Genomic DNA, 19,314 nt, shown 5'->3' with positions numbered 1-19,314 from the left:
AAAATGCTGCAGTTTTCCCTTAAACACTAGAAAAGGTCCTTGAAGCAAAACTGCATTTGAAATGTATTTTTGATGTAGAGTGCGTGCAAAGTGATGTGACATATTACTGACAGGACGCCGGGAGCAGGGCTCTTATCCAGCTACAATCATGTTTTGCCTTGTGACATGCTTCCCTTCTGTCTTATTTTGGTAACTCCGTGATTCAGCTAGTTTTTGTCTGGTGTGAAAATACTAACATAAGGGGAGGATGGTGGACATAAATTTACCCTGGGAACTGGATACAGAACATAATTACAATAAAAGTTATTAAAATTTACCCAAAACAGTGCACAAAAAATCGGTTATTAATTTCACGCAATATGTCCAGCAGTCTGCAAACAGTCAGTCCCAGGAAAGAAAAGGATATCCTACACCGGGCGACCAGCTGTGCGCCATTAATAATTGGTTTCATTTGTAAAAGAAAAAAATCATATTTTATATAAACTTATTATGTAATGTTGTAGACTGAATCTGATATATGGGGTGAGATCTACCCTAACGCCTTCTCAGTTCTGTTTCCGAGGACCGCAGACAGTACACCATTGCCTGTCCTTATGTTCAGGCCATTTTCTCCTCTCGGACCCTCCGGGTAAGGTCAAATGCTGCATATTCATAGGGAATTTTTAAAAAAAAAGCATAAAAATCTAACTGGCTGATGTAAATGTATCAATGCAATTCTCCTAATTTTCTAAAATATGAAGAAGAATGAGTTTTAAAAACCATATTTGCAATCTTTTCGACAATACTAGGAGGATATGAGATTGTCTGTAATGAACTAATGGGTCAAACAGACAAGTGTTTTCCTCTGTGGATTTGGGGATGGGGGAAATTTACCCACACAGGATCTGTGCACATGTTTGGTTTTTGTCTCATTTTTATCTGCCCAGTTTTGTCACAAAAACAGAAGGATTTTCTAGTAGCGGCAAAGTGACCATTCCTAAAGTCTCATGCACACGTTGCATATTTTTTGCTTCCAAATTTGCAGCAGAATCACACTTGCAGCACGTCAATTCTTGCAGTAGATTTCACCCATACTGTACTAATAAGTGGAGGAAAATCTACAACAAAAATGCACATATTTTAATCAGTATTTTTCCTGCCAAAATATCATAATATGTAGCAAAATGTTCTGCCGAAAATCTTGAACATTCACATGGCCTAAATATGCCTCTGTCTGCGTAGTCTTTTTCTCCTCCTCTTTTTTCTTCCTTTCACTTTCTTCTTGATCCTGTTCTTTTCATTTTATTACTAATATTAAAGTAAACTTGTCTTCAAGTCTCCTCTTTCAGATGTCAGTACTGGAGTCTTACACACGTAGACCCATTCAAGTGAATGGATCAGTGCACGTCGGTGTGTTTCCATGGACCGTGTGTCTGTGGGCAAAATACGCTGAGATGTATGATTTTTTAACAGCAGCACGGGCTGCAAAACGTCCTACACACATGCACTCGGATGACACACGGATAATATCAGTGTGACACGTACCAGCGCCTGGGACTCAGCGGTACTGTTTGTGCTGATCCCCGGCGCCGGGTGATGAAGACAGCTCTCATCTTTCTCCCCTGCTCTGATGACGATCAGCGCCAGCAGGGGAGATTGATGAGAGCTATATTCAAGTGATAACAGTGAGAGCAGGCGGCAGTTGATGGGAGTATTCATCTGCTGCCGCTTGCATTATAAATGAATAAATAAATAAAAAATCCGGTGTGGGTTCCCCTGTATTTTTGATAAAGCAGAAAGGTTGGTATTCTCAGGCAGGTAAGTGGCCATGGATATTGACCCCCCAGTCTAAAAATAGCAGCCCGCAGCCACGCCAGAAAAGGCACATCTATTAGAAGCGCCATGTCTAGCATTTTTCCTTGTGGCGGAAAAGGGACAGTGTGTTTTATTTTATTTCTAACCAGCTGAAGAGCCCAGCATTCCCCGGGCATAGTAACTAACTGTGGTTAGTTTTAACAAATTATAATGATATATTGCACATAAATTGTCGCTGTATGTCATCTCCTGTATATAGTATATACCTGTGTGTCATCTCCTCCTGTATATGTGTATACCTGTGTGTCATCTCCTCTGTATATAGTATCTACCTGTATGTCATCTCCCCCTGTATATAGTGTATACCTGTATGTCATCTCCCCCTGTATATAGTATATACCTGTATGTCATCTCTTCCAGTATATAGTATATACCTGTGTGTCATCTCCTCCTGTATATAGTATATACCTGTATGTCATCTCCTCTGTATATAGTATCTACTTGTATGTCATCTCCCCCTGTATATAGTGTATACCTGTATGTCATCTCCCCCTGTATATAGTGTATACTAGAGTTGAGCGAAACGGGTCGAAAAAATTCAAAAGTCGCCGACTTTTGGCAAAGTCGGGTTTCATGAAACGAAACCCGACCCTAGGATGAGGTCGGCCACGAGGTCGGCGACTTACGCGCCAAAGTCGCGTTTCAAAAGTTTGTTTTGAGCTCTTTTTCAGCCAATCAGGATCCACGGACACTGTGGGCAACGTGATGACATAGGCACGGGTCACCACCATCTTTCAGAAGGGCATGCAAGTGATTGGCTTGCTTTGGTGGGCGTCACAGGGGGTATAAAAGGGCGTGCACGCCGACCGCCATCTTACTTCTGCCGATCTTAGTATAGGGAGAGGTTGCTGCTGATTCTGTAGGGAGAGCGTTAGGCAGGGAAGAAGACAAAAAAACTGCTTCTGCTGCTAGCGATTTGGCCTGCACAACACACAAGTCACTGTGTGTGCAGTGCAAGGGGAGGCTATATTGTGGTGTATCAGTGGTGTTGGTTGTTGGGCTGCCTTCTAAGGCTTCCTGACACGCTGGCATTGCTGTTTACCCACTGCTCCGCAAACTGCTTTTTTAAAAGCAATCCAATCTCCCTTATCCTCTCGTCACTTTGGTCACAGGCAGCTGTGCCATCGAGCGTGTCACATAGCGCTCAGATATCAGTGGGCCGCACACAATCCACAAGTGTCCAGTGTCCAAAAGTGTACGCAGAGATTCAAAATCTCCATTATCCTCTCGTCACTTTGGTCACAGGCAGCTGTGCCATCGAGCGTGTCACATAGCGCTCAGATATCAGTGGGCCGCACACAATCCACAAGTGTCCACTGTCCACAAGTGTACGCAGAGATTCAAAATCTCCATTATCCTCTCGTCCCTTTGGTCACAGGCAGCTGTGCCATCGAGCGTGTCACATAGCGCTCAGATATCAGTGGGCCGCACACAATCCACAAGTGTCCACTGTCCACAAGTGTGTGCAGAAATTCTAAAACTCCCCTGTCCTATAGACACCTTGTACCTTGTTTTACATTACTATATAGTTTGTTGGATTTTGTCTACATTTCTACCAAAAATGAGGAAGGCTGGTGGAAGAGGCCGTGGAATTGGGCGGGGGTTGGCAGCTGGTAATGATGGTGTTGGTGGTGGATCTGATGGTAGTGGCAAGAGCAAAATAGGACCAAATGCAGGAGGTGCTGACCCTGCGTCATCGTCTGTCTACATAAGGCCTCGAAGGCTTAGTTTTCTAGGAGTTGGCAAACCGCTTTTAAAGGCAGAGCATCAGGAAAAAGTTTTGTCTTACATTGCTGACTCAGCCTCCAGCTCTATCGCCTCCTCTTCTTCAGTTGTAAAAAGTAAAAGCACTGAGTCGTCATTGGAGGCTCATGTTCATGAACCACACCTTTCCTTGTGTCCTTCACCCCAACCAAGATTGAAGGATGACGCAGGCCATACTACTGATTACTCCATGGAGCTGTTTTCACATACCATGCCTGGATTATCAAGTCAAATGGTGAATTACCCAGGCCAAGATGAATCTGACATGGAGTGCACTGATGCACAGCCGCTGATGGATGATTCTGCTGGTACATTCACTCAGAGCACTACATTGTCCTCGCAGTGTACAGAGCCAGATTTTGACCCTGATGAGACTCAGGTGCCCCTTCCCGCACACTATACCACCATACACGGTGACACAGAGAAAGGTGCACATGACATAGAAGAGGAGGTGATGGATGACCCAGTTGTTGACCCAGATTGGCATCCATTGGGGGAAGAGGGTGCTGCTTCCAATAGCTCAGATGAGGAGCATCCACAGCAGACATCGACATCACAACAGCTGTTATCTGGCAGGCCCGGAGCACTCCAAAGACAGGTTCCAAACATCAAAAGAGTTGCTGGACAGCTTGTCCAGAGGGTCAAAAGATCACAGCGTGCTAGGCCGCAAAATGTCTGCCAAAGTAGGAAGAGTGCAGTGTGGCAGTTTTTTGAACAAAATCCTCATGATCAGGCCAAGGTTATCTGTAAGAAGTGCGCAAAGACCTTTAGCCGAGGGAAAAATCTGAAAAATTTGAATACCAGTTGCATGCTTAGACATTTAACCAGCATGCACTTGCAAGCGTGGACACAACACCAAACCTCAAGTGCCACATGTGCAACTGATCACAACGAAGGTAGTCAGCAACGCTACATTGTTTCCCCCACTGTAAGCACACCGGTTAGCACAGCAGCAAATGTTGAGGTGTCGTTGCAAGGCCACAGCAGTCAGGGAATCCCACTGTTATATCAACGAAAGACTGATTCTAGGCCATCAGAAAGAACACCAACTCCATCACCATCATCAACCCTCTCTCAGTCCGCCCTGTCCACCGCTACTTCCACCACATGCAGCTCTCAAGTCCAGCTCACCCTCCCAGACACTATGAGTAGGTCAAGAAAGTACTCAGTCTCTCATCCGCGTACACTGGGTTTGAACGCCCACATTGCCAAACTAATCTCGTTTGAGATGATGCCCTTTCGGTTGGTGGAAAGCACAGCTTTCCGCGAACTCATGGCCTATGCAGTACCACGCTATGACCTACCCAGTCGCCACTTCTTCTCTCGCAAAGCCATCCCAGCCCTCCACCATCATGTGAAAGACCGCATTGTCCATGCACTCAAGCAGTCAGTGAGCGGAAAGGTGCACCTCACAACTGATGCATGGACCAGTAGGCATGGCCAGGGCCGTTAAGTGTCCATCACTGCGCACTGGGTTAATGTGGTGGATGCAGGGTCCACAGGGGACAGCGGTGGTGGGACAGTGCTGCCTAGCCCACGGTCTAGGAAACAGTTGGCTGTAGGCGTTCGACCCTCCTCCTCCTCCAGAAGCGACAGCTCGTCCACAGAGCGCAGTCGTACGAGCACTCCATCTGCAGCTGCCACTGTTGCACACGATGTGTCCCCCTATCGAGCAGCTAGTGGAAAGCGTCAGCAGGCTGTGTTGCAGATGATGTGTTTGGGCGACAGACACACCGCCGAGGTGCGGGCCGAGTACTTGAAGCGACAAACTGAGTCATGGCTGGGCAGTGTACATCTTGAGGCAGGCAAGGTAGTTAGTGATAACGGCCGTAATTTTGTGGCAGCCATAGCCCTTTCAAAACTCAGCCACATACCTTGCTTGGCTCACACCTTGAACCTGGTGGTGCAGTGCTTCCTCAAAAATTATCCGGAGTTAACAGCCCTGCTCCAGAAGGTGCGAAGACTGTGCGCGCACATCCGCCGGTCGCCTGTACACTCCGTTCGTATGCAGAAGCTGCAGCGATTGCTCCACCTTCCCAACCACCGCCTCATTATCGACATTGCAACAAGGTGGAACTCCACCCTGCACATGGTGGAGCGGCTGTGCGAGCAGAGGCAGGCCATAATGCATTTGTGGGAGGATACACGGCCAGGCACTTTGAGAGCAGACATGGAGTTGACAGGCGTGCAGTGGTCGAAGCTGAAAGACCTTTGTAAAGTCCTTCAGTGTTTTGAGGAATGCACACGGCTGGTAAGCGCAGACGACGCCATCCTAAGCATGAGCATCCCACTTATGCGTCTGCTCATGCAAACTTTGACGCACCTTAAGGAGCAGGCGTCTGCAGTCAATGTTGATGAGGAGGAAGAGGAGGAGGGAATCCTTGATGACATTCAGCCATTGTCTGCTCAGGGACCTCTCCTGGACGAGGTGGAGGAAGAGGAGGAGGAGGAGGAGGATGATGGGGATGATTACTTAGGGGAGGAGGATGCATCTCGTGGGGCAAGTGAAAATGTTGGCGTGGCAAGGTCTGGTACAGGGTTTGTGCGTGACTGGAGGGATGTGGATTTGCCAGAAAGTGCTCCTCCACCCAGCACTCGCAGTGCATCATTGACACCGGGAACATTGGCCCACATGTCAGATTATGCCTTGCGGATCCTAAAAAGGGACCCCCGCATTGCCAAAATGATGAACGATGACGACTACTGGTTGGCCAGCATCCTGGATCCACGCTATAAAGGCAAATTACAAAACATCATGCCACAGGAGAACCTTGACCTAATATTGGCTAATAAACAAGCAACTCTGGTAAATCGGTTGCTTGAGGCATTCCCAGCACACAGCAGCGGTGATGGTTCTCACACGAGCCGTACGGGCCGGGGGCAGCTTGGCAGAGGTGTTCGTGGTGCACACAGCAGAAGTGGCGTTGGAGACAGGGGTTTCATGACAATGTTGTGGACTGATTTTTCAAATACCGCTCACACAACTGGTAATACTGCATCGATGGAAAGTGACAGGAGACAGCAGTTGTCAACTATGGTTACAAACCACTTTTCCTCCCATATCGATGTTCTCCCACACAGGTCATTCCCCTTTGACTATTGGGCCGCTAAACTGGACACCTGGCCTGAATTGGCCCAATATGCCTTACAGGAGCTCGCTTGCCCAGCTGCAAGTGTGCTATCGGAAAGAGTCTTCAGTGCAGCTCGATCAATCCTGACAGAAAAAAGGACCCGTCTGTCAACCCAAAATGTGGATGATCTAACCTTCATTAAAATGAACCACGCATGGGTTTCCAAGGATTTTGTCCCACCTTCCCCTGATGACACATAGGGTGACAGAAAAATGGCTTGCTTTGGTCCACCTCTTCCTGGTACTTCACCTATTTCGCCTTTTGCATCAGTTGAATGTCCAACATCAACATATGCCACTTTCTAAAACTCCCTAACTGTGCTGCCTCCCCCCCCATGGCCGGGGTCACCACCTAGCGCACGACACCGTGCGAGTGCCGTTGCCCTGGACAGGTGGGTAGGCCGACTCTTGGGCGCGGGCACTGGCACAGGGTCCCTCATAGTGCAATCAAGTGTCTCTGACGGTGGTGGTGCACACCCGCCGTCAGACACACCGCTGTACTATGAGGGGCCCAGTGCCAGTACCGACGCCCACGAGTGGGCCCCCCTTGCTTGGGCAGGGCCCCAGCATTTGCAATCTTTACCTCTCCCTGCTCCTCCGCTGTGTAATCTGGGCCGTCAAATCCATACTGTGCCTGACAACGTCTGAGCCTGCCTCCTGATGTATAGACATATATTTTGAATGTGTACGCTATCCATACATGTTATCCGGGGATACGGTACCCCTTCTAACCTTTGTGCAATGACGTGCAATCCATACTGGGCATAACACCGTCTGAGCCTGCCTCATGCTGTATAGACATATATTTTGAATGTGTACGCTATCCATACATGTTATCCAGGGATACGGTACCCTTTCTAACCTTTGTGCAATGACGTGCAATCCATACTGGGCCTAACACCGTCTGAGCCTGCCTCATGCTGTATAGACATATATTTTGAATGTGTACGCTATCCATACATGTTATCGGGGGATACCGTACCCTTTCTAACCTTTGTGCAATGACGTGCAATCCATACTGGGCCTAACACCGTCTGAGCCTGCCTCATGCTGTATAGACATATATTTTGAATGTGTACGCTATCCATACATGTTATCCGGGGATACGGTACCCCTTCTAACCTTTGTGCAATGACGTGCAATCCATACTGGGCCTAACACCGTCTGAGCCTGCCTCATGCTGTATAGACATATATTTTGAATGTGTATGCTATCCATACATGTTATCCGGGGATACGGTACCCCTTCTAACCTTTGTGCAATGACGTGCAATCCATACTGGGCCTAACACCGTCTGAGCCTGCCTCATGCTGTATAGACATATATTTTGAATGTGTACGCTATCCATACATGTTATCCGGGGATACGGTACCCCTTCTAACCTTTGTGCAATGACGTGCAATCCATACTGGGCCTAACACTGTCTGAGCCTGCCTCATGCTGTATAGACATATTTTGAATGTGTACGCTATCCATACATGTTATCCGGGGATACGGTACCCCTTCTAACCTTTGTGCAATGACGTGCAATCCATACTGGGCCTAACACCGTCTGAGCCTGCCTCATGCTGTATAGACATATATTTTGAATGTGTACGCTATCCATACATGTTATCCAGGGATACGGTACCCTTTCTAACCTTTGTGCAATGACGTGCAATCCATACTGGGCCTAACACCGTCTGAGCCTGCCTCATGCTGTATAGACATATTTTGAATGTGTACGCTATCCATACATGTTATCCAGGGATACGGTACCCTTTCTAACCTTTGTGCAATGACGTGCAATCCATACTGGGCCTAACACCGTCTGAGCCTGCCTCATGCTGTATAGACATATATTTTGAATGTGTACGCTATCCATACATGTTATCCAGGGATACGGTACCCTTTCTAACCTTTGTGCAATGACGTGCAATCCATACTGGGCCTAACACCGTCTGAGCCTGCCTCATGCTGTATAGACATATATTTTGAATGTGTACGCTATCCATACATGTTATCCGGGGATACGGTACCCCTTCTAAACTTTGTGCAATGACGTGCAATCCATACTGGGCCTAACACCGTCTGAGCCTGCCTCATGCTGTATAGACATATATTTTGAATGTGTACGCTATCCATACATGTTATCCGGGGATACGGTACCCTTTCTAACCTTTGTGCAATGACGTGCAATCCATACTGGGCCTAACACCGTCTGAGCCTGCCTCATGCTGTATAGACATATATTTTGAATGTGTACGCTATCCATACATGTTATCCGGGGATACGGTACCCCTTCTAACCTTTGTGCAATGACGTGCAATCCATACTGGGCATAACACCGTCTGAGCCTGCCTCATGCTGTATAGACATATATTTTGAATGTGTACGCTATCCATACATGTTATCCGGGGATACGGTACCCTTTCTAACCTTTGTGCAATCACGTGCAATCCATACTGGGCGTGAGAACGGCTGGCGAGCTGTTAAGCAAGCTACAGCACCTGTCCAGACAAGTACAGGGATTCCCTAGCGAGGAGACTTATTTGATTGTTTTCTATGTTGGGACAGCAATTTTTGGGGAGCACTATACTCTGGAGAATGATAGATGGGGCCCACCATACACTGGAACATTCCAAAGGTGGACATCAGACACTGGAGCAGCATTTACAGGGCCCATTATACACTAGAGCATTAGAAATGGGGCCCATTATGTTTGGAGCATTATTTGGGCCCATAAGACAGTGGAGCTTCATCCATGGGGACCAACATATACTGTAGCATTATGTGGAGCTCATCATATACTGTTTCAAACATTATATGGGACCAATGATTTTGTATGGAGAAATAGATGGGCCTCGTCATGAGATGTAAAAAGTGAGGTATTTTTCATTGTACTATACCGCTATTTCTCTGCCGTATCGGAGCATGATGAGTTGTGGTATGTGTTAAAGGGGCGCTCTTTCGCCCAGGGCACATGAAAACCTGCAGCCAGCCCTCCCCCCCCACAAATTTAGCCAAATAACCCCCATTTTTCAGTGCGTAACTTGTATTATGAAGTTAATTAAGGTTGACAAGCTTAAGTAAGAAGAATTGATGCTTTTGGCATTCAAATGGGCACTGTAGGTGTGTTTCCTGTCCTCCTCTCACTGCCGACTTTTATTCCCCATTGACTTACATTGGGTTTCGTGTTTCGGGACGACCCCGACTTTTCCCTATAATCGGACGATCTTGCTCGACCCGACTTTTGGAAAAGTCGGGTTTCACGAAACGAAACGCGACCCTAAAAAAGCAAAAGTCGCTCAACTCTAGTGTATACCTGTGTGTCATCTCCTCCTGTATATAGTGTATACCTGTGTGTCATCTCCTCCTGTTTCTATATACTGTATATAAAACTGAGTGTATGTGTGTGTGTGTATCAGTCACGCCCACTTCACATAGCCCCACCTAATCACTAAGCATCTTTCATTACACCAGAGCTGTTTAAAAGAAGCTGAGCTGTGATTGGTTGCTATGAGCAAGTTTTCCCACTCCACAACACCTCAGCAGACACTGACCAGGTGAGAGAAATCTAGCATCCCCAGGAACATAAGCTCCCTGCCATTGTCTTCCCCCCAGAAAGGAGCAGAGAGCACATGACAGAAATTAATCACCCCCTCCTCTATTACTGCCAGGCTCTATTGTTACTAGCGTAGAAAATTGCATCACCAGCGACCGCACACAGAGCCACACTGCCAGGTTACATAACAGCAAATCTCCAGGAACTTCCTGATCAGCGCCACGCAGCTCAGGACTATGGGATGGAGGATGAGGGATGGGTATATGGGCATGGGACTATGGGATGGAGGATATGTGATGGGTATATGGGCGACTATGGGATGGAGGAAATGTATGATGGTATATGGGCATGGGACTATGGGATGGAGGATATGTATGATGGGTATATGGGCACTGGACTGTGGAATAGAGAATATGTGGGATGGGTATATAGGCACAGGACTATGGGATAGAGGATATGTATGATAGGTTTATGAGCACAGAACTATGGGATAGAGGATGTGTTTGATGGATATATAGGCACAGGACTATGGGATGGAGAATATGTGTGATGGGTATATGGGCATGGGACTATGGAATGGAGGATGTGTATGATGGGTATATGGGCACCGGACTATGGCATGGAGGATGTGTGATGGGCATATGGGCACAGGATTATGGGATGGAGGCTGTTTGATGGGTGTATGGTCACTGGACTATGGGATGGAGGATATGTGTCATGGGTATGTGGGCATGGGACTATGGGATAGAGGAAATGTATGATGGGTATATGGGCATGGGATTATGTGATGGAGGATATGTATGATGCTTATATGGGCATGGGACTATGGGATGAAGAATATGTATGATGGGTATATGGGCACTGGACTATGGGATGGAGGATTTTTGATGGGAATAGGGTCACTGAACTATGGGATGGAGGATAATCATTATAATTTGTTATAACTAACCACAGTTAGTTACTATGCAGGGGCAACGCTGGGCTCTTAAGCTAGCATAGTATATACCTGTATGTCATCTCCCCTGTATATAGTATATACCTGTATTTTATCTCCTCCTGTATGTAGTATATACCTGTATGTCATCTCCTCCTTTATATAGTATATACCTGTGTGTCATATCCTCCTGTATATAGTATATACCTGTGTGTCATCTCCTCCTTTATGTAGTATATACCTGTATGTCATCTCCCCTGTATACAGTACATACCTGTATGTCATCTCCTCCTGTATATAGTATATTGTTGTGAGTTCATTTTTCCCTTCACCATTGAGGTCTGATGAACTCCCTCCTCTGGTGAAGGAAGGTAGTGAGGCTGATTACCAAACACCTGGGCAGCTAGATGATGACTGGGTGGCTGGAATTGAGGACTGGATATAAGGCAGCCGACGCCCTTCTGCCTTGCTGGTGATCCTGCTGGATTCTTGGAGACCAGTCTGATTCCTGCGTCTCAAAGCTAAGTTTTTATGCTCTGCTTTGTACTCTTCAGTTTTGTTTTTGTTTTGCCTTGTTTTTTGGGAGTTCTGCCATCCCCGGCCGGGGGTGAGCTGAATTCCATTTTTGTCTCTGATCTGTTGATATTTTGCTCTGTCTTCAGAATATACCTAGTGCTGATATAGTCTTTTGAAGCCTAGCGACTTCAGGGCCTGTTTTTCCTATCAGTCGGTTGGCTCATTTTGGATAGGGTTTTTGCGGATGGCAGACAGCAGCTTTCCTATCCTGTCCTATTTAGTTAGCTTGGGCCCCATCATTTGCTCAACCTATCTTTCTATCTGTGTTAGTGTTTTCATCTTGCTTCACCGTCATTATATGTTGGGGGCTGCCTATTGCTTTGGGGTCTGCTCTGGGGCAGTTTAGTTTTTCCCCTTTCTGTCTTTAGGCTATGTAGTTCTCCGGCTGTGATCGAGGGGTCTAGGGCACCGTAGGAACCCCCCACGGCTACTGCTAGTTGATGTGGATAGGTTCAGGGGTCTGCAATCCGATAGCTGCCAACCTCTCTGGTTTTTCTGGACTTAGCTAGTATTTTGTTTTTTCCTCCTTCGGTGACTCATCATAACAGTATATACCTGACAGGATGATGTGGGATATTAGGAGTTCCATTTCTATACTTATTTTTGTAAGTCTTGGTTCACTTTCTTCTTTCTGTAAGTCTTGCTCATTGAGACGTAATACAGCTTTTCTCTTAGAGAAAGCAGATTTCAACCTTGTGGGAGTATAATACCATTTAGTTAGAAATTTTAAAGAAGGATTAATTTAGAGCGGCATTAGTTGTAGCTGTATAAGTAAGTTTAAAGCGAACCAGGCATTGTCAGGTTGGCACTGTTACACTGAGTAAAATGATACCTGGGTTGGAGAAATCCGTCTATTGTTTCTTTTTTTAATCTGTGCTTGAATTTTTAAGTTAATGAGATGCTTCATGCCAGACAAAGTAGTTCCTGATTCTGGGCTCCCCTGCAGTCTGTGTCAGAGGGTGGTCTGTGTCGGCATGGTAATAAATTGTGTTATTTCCAGCTTTACAGAAGGACGATAACACCATAGAAATGATAAGAATAATATGCCTCAGTTACCACAACTGTCTACAAGGAAAACTGTTGCTCATAGCAACCAATCACAGCTCAGCTTTCATCTTTTAAACAGCTCTGGTGAAATGAAAGATGCTTACTGAACGATTGCTATGGGCAACACAGGCACTGTGACCTGTTGTGGTCAAGAAGATGTGCCTATGAAATATATATATACAGTTGTGGCCAAAAGTATTGACACCCCTGCAATTCTGCCAGATAATACTCAGTTTCTTCCTGAAAATGATTGCAAACACAAATTCTTTGGTATTATTATCTTCATTTAATTTGTCTTAAATGAAAAAACACAAAAGAGAATGAAGTAAAAAGCAAAACATTGATCATTTCACACAAAACTCCAAAAATGGGCCAGACAAAAGTATGGGCACCCTCAGCCTAATACTTGGTTGCATAACCTTTCGCCAAAATAACTGCGACCAACCGCTTCTGGTAACCATCAATGAGTTTCTTACAATGCTCTGCTGGAATTTTAGACCATTCTTCTTTGGCAAACTGCTCCAGGTCCCTGATATTAGAAGGGTGCCGTCTCCACACTGCCATTTTTAGATCTCTCCACAGGTGTTCTATGGGATTCAGATATAAAGTAGATATGACAGGCTCAAACCCCAACTTAGGTGCTCTGGGAAAAAACAAGACTAAAGTATAGGAGTAACCCCGGCACACTAATAACATGAAAGTAAAGTCTTCTCAACGACAGTCTTTAATTGTTGTGATTTTATTGATTGTGAAAAAAAAGGGTGGTGTTACTATCCAAAAAAGGGTGGTGTTACAATCCAACGTTTCAGCTCTACATCTCGAGCTTTCATCAGGGATATGACTAGATCCTTGGTTTTGAGGTGTGTGTATAAGTGGTATAGGTTTGCCTTTGTAATCCAGCTGCTGGAACGGTACCTATAGTAACCACGATGTGTAGGGTCAGCACGTGACTCCCGTCCTTGTGTCCTAAATCTAGTCAGGTGTGGAGGAGGCCGGCCTCCTCCACACCTGACTAGATTTAGGACACAAGGACGGGAGTCACGTGCTGACCCTACACATCGTGGTTACTATAGGTACCGTTCCAGCAGCTGGATTACAAAGGCAAACCTATACCACTTATACACACACCTCAAAACCAAGGATCTAGTCATATCCCTGATGAAAGCTCGAGATGTAGAGCTGAAACGTTGGATTGTAACACCACCCTTTTTTGGATTGTAACACCACCCTTTTTTTTCACAATCAATAAAATCACAACAATTAAAGACTGTCGTTGAGAAGACTTTACTTTCATGTTATTAGTGTGCCGGGGTTACTCCTATACTTTCTATGGGATTCAGGTCTGGACTCATTGCTGGCCACCTTAGAAGTCTCCAGTGCTTTCTCTCAAACCATTTGCTAGTGTTTTTTGAAGTGTGTTTTGGGTCATTGTCCTGCTAGAAGACCCATGACCTCTGAGGGAGACCCAGCTTTCTCACACTGGGCCCTACATTATGCTGCAAAATTTGTTGGTAGTCTTCAGACTTCATAATGCCATGCACACGGTCAAGCAGTCCAGTGCCAGAGGCAGCAAAGCAACCCCAAAACATCAGGGAACCTCTGCCATGTTTGACTGTAGGGACCGTGTTCTTTTCTTTGAATGCCTCTTTTTTTCTCCTGTAAACTCTATGTTGATGCCTTTGCCCAAAAAGCTCTACATTTGTCTCATCTGACCAGAGAACATTCATCCAAAATGTTTTAGGCTTTTTCAGGTAAGTTTTGGCAAACTCCAGCCTGGCTTTTTTATGTCTCGGGGTAAGAAGTGGGATCTTCCTGGGTCTCCTACCTTACAGTCCCTTTTCATTCAGACGCCGACGGATAGTACGGGTTGACACTGTTGTACCCTCGGACTGCAGGCAGCTTGAACTTGTTTGGATGTTAGTCGAGGTTCTTTATCCAACATCCGCACAATCTTGCTTTGAAATCTCTTGTCAATTTTTCTTTTCCGTCCACATCTAGGGAGGTTAGCCACAGTGCCATGGGCTTTAAACTTCTTGATGACACTGCGCACGGTAGACACAGGAACATTCAGCTCTTTGGAGATGGACTTGTAGCCTTGAGATTGCTCATGCTTCCTCACAATTTGGTTTCTCAAGTCCTCAGACAGTTCTTTGGTCTTCTTTCTTTTCTCCATGCTCAATGTGGTACACACAAGGACACAGGACAAATGTTGAGTCAACTTTAATCCATGTCAACTGGCTGCAAGTGTGATTTAGTTATTGCCAACACCTGTTAGGTGCCACAGGTAAGTTACACGTGCTGTTAATTACACAAATTAGAGAAGCATCACATGATTTTTCGAACAGTGCCAATACTTTTGTCCACCCTCTTTTTTATGTTTGGTGTGGAATTATATCCAATTTGGCTATAGGACAATTCTTTTTGTGTTTTTTTCATTTAAGACAAATTAAATGAAGATAATAATACCAAAGAATTTGTGTTTGCAATCATTTTCAGGAAGAAACTGAGTATTATCTGACAGAATTGCAGGGGTGTCAATACTTTTGGCCACAACTGTATTAGAACGTGTGGTCAAAATTGTTGGTGCCCCTTGTTTAATGACAGAAAAAAAAAAGAGAGAGAGAGAGAGATTTTTATGTGCCAGAATGGAAAACGCAGCTGTAGGGGTTAAATTATACGAATAGAAATTATTCCGGTCATGCTCAGTTTTAAAAAACGGAACCCGTCGCTGGATTATGTCTTTTGATGGACATCGACGGATCCTGCGCCCATAGGCTTCCATTATAGCCAACAATGAATGGCGCTGGATCCGTCACTGATCGACTTTTCGACGGCAACAAAAAACGTTCTTAAGGTCGTTGTCTCCGGCCGACGGACAATGAATTTCCGACGGATCCGTCGAACGATGGATGAAACGTGCGGCCATCCGTCGCAATCCGTCGCTAATACAAGTCTATGAGAAATAAACGGATCCAGCAGCATCAGTCACTTGATCCGTTTTTTTCAAAAAACGACGGATTGTGACTGATGGCAAAAAACTGATGTGTGAAAGAGGCCTAATCACGGTAAGTCCATTAATTAGCATCACAGGTGTCTGCAATCTTGGAATCAGTGACTGGGCCTGTATACAGGGCTACAGATACTCACTGTGCTGTTTGGTGGCATCGTGTGTATTACACTCAACATGGACCAGAGGAAGCGAAGGAAAGAGTTGTCCCAGGAGATTAGAAAGAAAATTATAGACAAACATGTTAACTTAAAGGTAAAAGTGATAATACCATCTCAAGCAGCTTGTTGTTCCTATGACTACAGTTGCACATATTTAGAAATTTGAGATCCATGGGACTGTAGCCATCCTCCCTGGACGTGGCCACAGGAGGAAAATTGATGACAAATCAAAGAGACGGATAATGCAAATGGTTACAAAAGAGCCCAGAAAAACTTCTAAACAGATTAAAGGTTAACTTCAAGATCAAGGAACATCAGTTTCAGATCGCACCATCCGTCGTTGTATGAGGCAAAGTGGACTTCATGGGAGACGACCAAGGAGGAAGTCATTGTTGAAAAAAAATCACAAAAAAGCCAGACTGTAATTTGGCAAACTACATGTTGACAAGCCACAAAGCTTTTGGGAGAATGTCATATGGACATGTGAGACAAAAATAGAACTTTTTGGCAAGGCACATCAGCTCTATGTTCACAGACAGAAAAATGAAGCATATCAAGAAAAGAGCAATGTCCTTACTGTGAAGCATGGAGGAGGCTCTTATGTTTTGGGGTTGCGTTTCTGCATCTGGCACAGGGTGTCTAGAATCTGTGCAGGGTACAATGAATTCTCAAGTATATCAAGGGATTCTAGAGAGAAATGTGCTGCCCAGTATCGGAAAGCTTGGTCTTAGTCACAGGTCATGGGTCTTGCAACAGGATAATGACCCAAAACACACAGCTAAAAACACCCAAGAAAGGCTAAGAGGAAAACATTGTATTGTTCTGAAATAGTCTTCTATGAGCCCTGACCTAAATCCTATTGAGCATCTTTGGAAAGAGCTGAAACATGCCATCTGGAAAAGGCAACCTTCAATCATGAGACAACTGGAGCAGTTTGCTCTTGAGGAGTGGGCCAAAATTCCTGTCAAGAGGTGCAGAAGTCTCATTGACAGTTACAGGGATTGTTTGATTCCAGTCATTGCCTCAAAAGGTTGTGCAACAAAATATTAAGTTATGGGTACCATCATTTCTGTCCAGACCTATTTCCTGAGTTTTATTTTTTAAAAATTCTGTGGAAGCATGGTTGAAAAGCAATGTCTGACTTTCATTTGTTCATTTTCATAATTTCTGATCTATTATTACTTTTGTCAGATTAATTTCTGTGACCATTGTGGGTTTTTCTGTCATTAAATGAGGGGTACCAACAGTTTTGACCACGTGTGTATATATATTAGATTAGATATTTATTATATACGGTATATATATATATTAGATATTTATTATACAGAGCTTTGTGTGTGGAGTGAGCGTGGCTATGTGGGGTGGTTGGGGCTATATGGAGTGGGTGTGGCTTGATACATACACACAGAAACATACATACACTCATTTTTATATATATAGATAGATAAAGGACTTTATTCTGGCAATGTCTTTATTCACCATACAACTATAGGATTAGTAATGGATAGGTGTCTTATAGACACTTCTCCATTACTAAGCCGTGGGCTTGATGTCACCTGACAATACAAAGGTGACATCAAGCCCACAAATATGAACCCCACTTGCCACCGCTACAGGACAAGTGGGAAGAGCTAGGCAAAGCGTCAAAATTGGTGCATATAATAAACGCGCCTTTTCTTGGGCAGCTGCGGGTGGTTACTTTTAGGCTGGGGGGAAATATCCATGGCCCTTTACCAGCCTGAGAATACCAGCCCCCTGCTGTCTGCTTTAGCTTGGCTGGTTGTCAATAAATGGGGGGACCCCACACCGTTTGTTTACATTTTTTATTTAAAATATATGGCATGGGGACCCCTCTATTCTTGATAACCAGCCTTGCTGAAGCTGACAGCTGAGGGTTGCAGCCCACAGCTGTCAGTTTTGCCTGGCTGGTTACCAAAAATACAGGGGAACCCACGTTGCTTTTTTAATTTATTTATAGCACAGGTGCCAGCTGCTGAATACTCCCATCAGTCACCGCCTTTTCTTGCTGTTTTCAGCTGAATATAACTCTCAACATTGTCCCCTGCTAGCGCTGATCGCAGTGCTGATTGATAGGCTGAGCAGTGACTGTAGCCATATGGTCATTCCCAGAGCAGTAGCTCATTAAGCTGTGAGCGAGAGCTGTTTTCACGACCTCGGCACTTTGATTGACAGCTTGCTTTGCACATATGCTCTGCAGAGTGAGCTGTCAGTCAAAGTGCCGAGTCGTGCTTATATCCTCCGCTCAGAGTATACTGAGCAGTGACTGTAGCCGCTGCAGGCTCAACTCTATAAACGGAAAACTGGCAGCTCTTTGCAGTCATAAAGCTCATTTTTCCCAGTAGCCGCACTTTAAGTGCCGCAGCAGGACAGCATTGTAAGACTATTAAGCTGCAGATTAACCCTCTAGCTGCAGGTTAAAAGCATTTGTAGACATGACAGGTTCCCTTTAGGTAAGTGATTTTGGGGTCTCGGAGCTGTTGGTCTCGCCCTATCACATAGAGTAAAATCCTATATTCTAATTGACAAAGTCACACCTCACGGCCACGGATTTACTGTATGTGTTTCCTGCTGTTTTATTATTACTGTCGATCTGATATATTTTTCACACTTGTCACTATCTAATTTGTTAAGATTTATTCTGTCTTCAGGTCCTATGTCCTCATTGAATTTGCTTTTCTACTTTTCATTGCATAAAGGATCAAATGGAAAAACTGTTTTTCCAATTTTTAAATTTTTTTTATAAAACTTCTGCAACATTTGCGATGCGATAAAGATCTGTGCAACAGATGGACCTTGTGACGTTTCAGGTTTACATTGCGACATTGCATCGAGTACTTTTTGCACCAGTTTGGTGGATTTTGCTAAAATCTAAATTTTTTTCCCATTTTGGGCACCTTTTCTAATGCACCTATTGTGGGAGAGAAGACATAATAAATATCAGATAGGGTCATGGTCATCACCTTGGTAAGAGAAGGATGATGTCAAGCAATGGCGGAGCACGATTCCTGGGATTATTTCCTGCTCTGCCCTTTATGTATAATATATTAATACATCATTTGCATATACTTGTAGATGGGTATTTACCGGCGGTGTGTATAAATGCCGCGTACAACTCCCGAGGAAGGAGAGGCTCCTTCAGGTCTCTTAGAAACGCCTTGAGCACGGCAGACACATCATGAACACAGATGTCTTCCCCGAGCAGCTTATCTCCAGAAATAGCAAATTCTTCCCGCAGCTGTTAATAGAAATGCTACAGATAATTAGGATAAAATTTAG

General features: G+C 44.9%; 1 protein-coding gene and 1 long non-coding RNA gene across 2 annotated transcripts in view; one reads left to right on the top strand and one right to left on the bottom strand.

Annotated features, from left to right (window-relative positions):
- LOC141087513 (rho GTPase-activating protein 6-like) overlaps positions 1 to 19,314 on the bottom strand; it is a 186,113-nt gene that overhangs the window by 53,857 nt on the left and 112,942 nt on the right. Inside the window, exon 7 of the mRNA XM_073573060.1 lies at positions 19,123 to 19,273. Coding sequence (XP_073429161.1) covers positions 19,123 to 19,273 — 151 coding nt within the window. The remainder of the gene's footprint in view (positions 1 to 19,122; positions 19,274 to 19,314) is intronic.
- Positions 1 to 19,314, top strand: part of LOC141087514 (uncharacterized) — a 66,239-nt gene that overhangs the window by 20,580 nt on the left and 26,345 nt on the right. The window lies entirely within an intron of this gene.

The sequence above is a fragment of the Dendrobates tinctorius genome, unplaced genomic scaffold, assembly GCF_039654945.1.
Source record: "Dendrobates tinctorius isolate UK_male_01 unplaced genomic scaffold, ASM3965494v1 ptg000034l, whole genome shotgun sequence".
Lineage (NCBI taxonomy): Eukaryota > Metazoa > Chordata > Amphibia > Anura > Dendrobatidae > Dendrobates > Dendrobates tinctorius.
The sequence above is the reverse complement of the archived record's forward strand: the minus strand, read 5'-3'. Positions and strand labels throughout refer to the sequence as shown.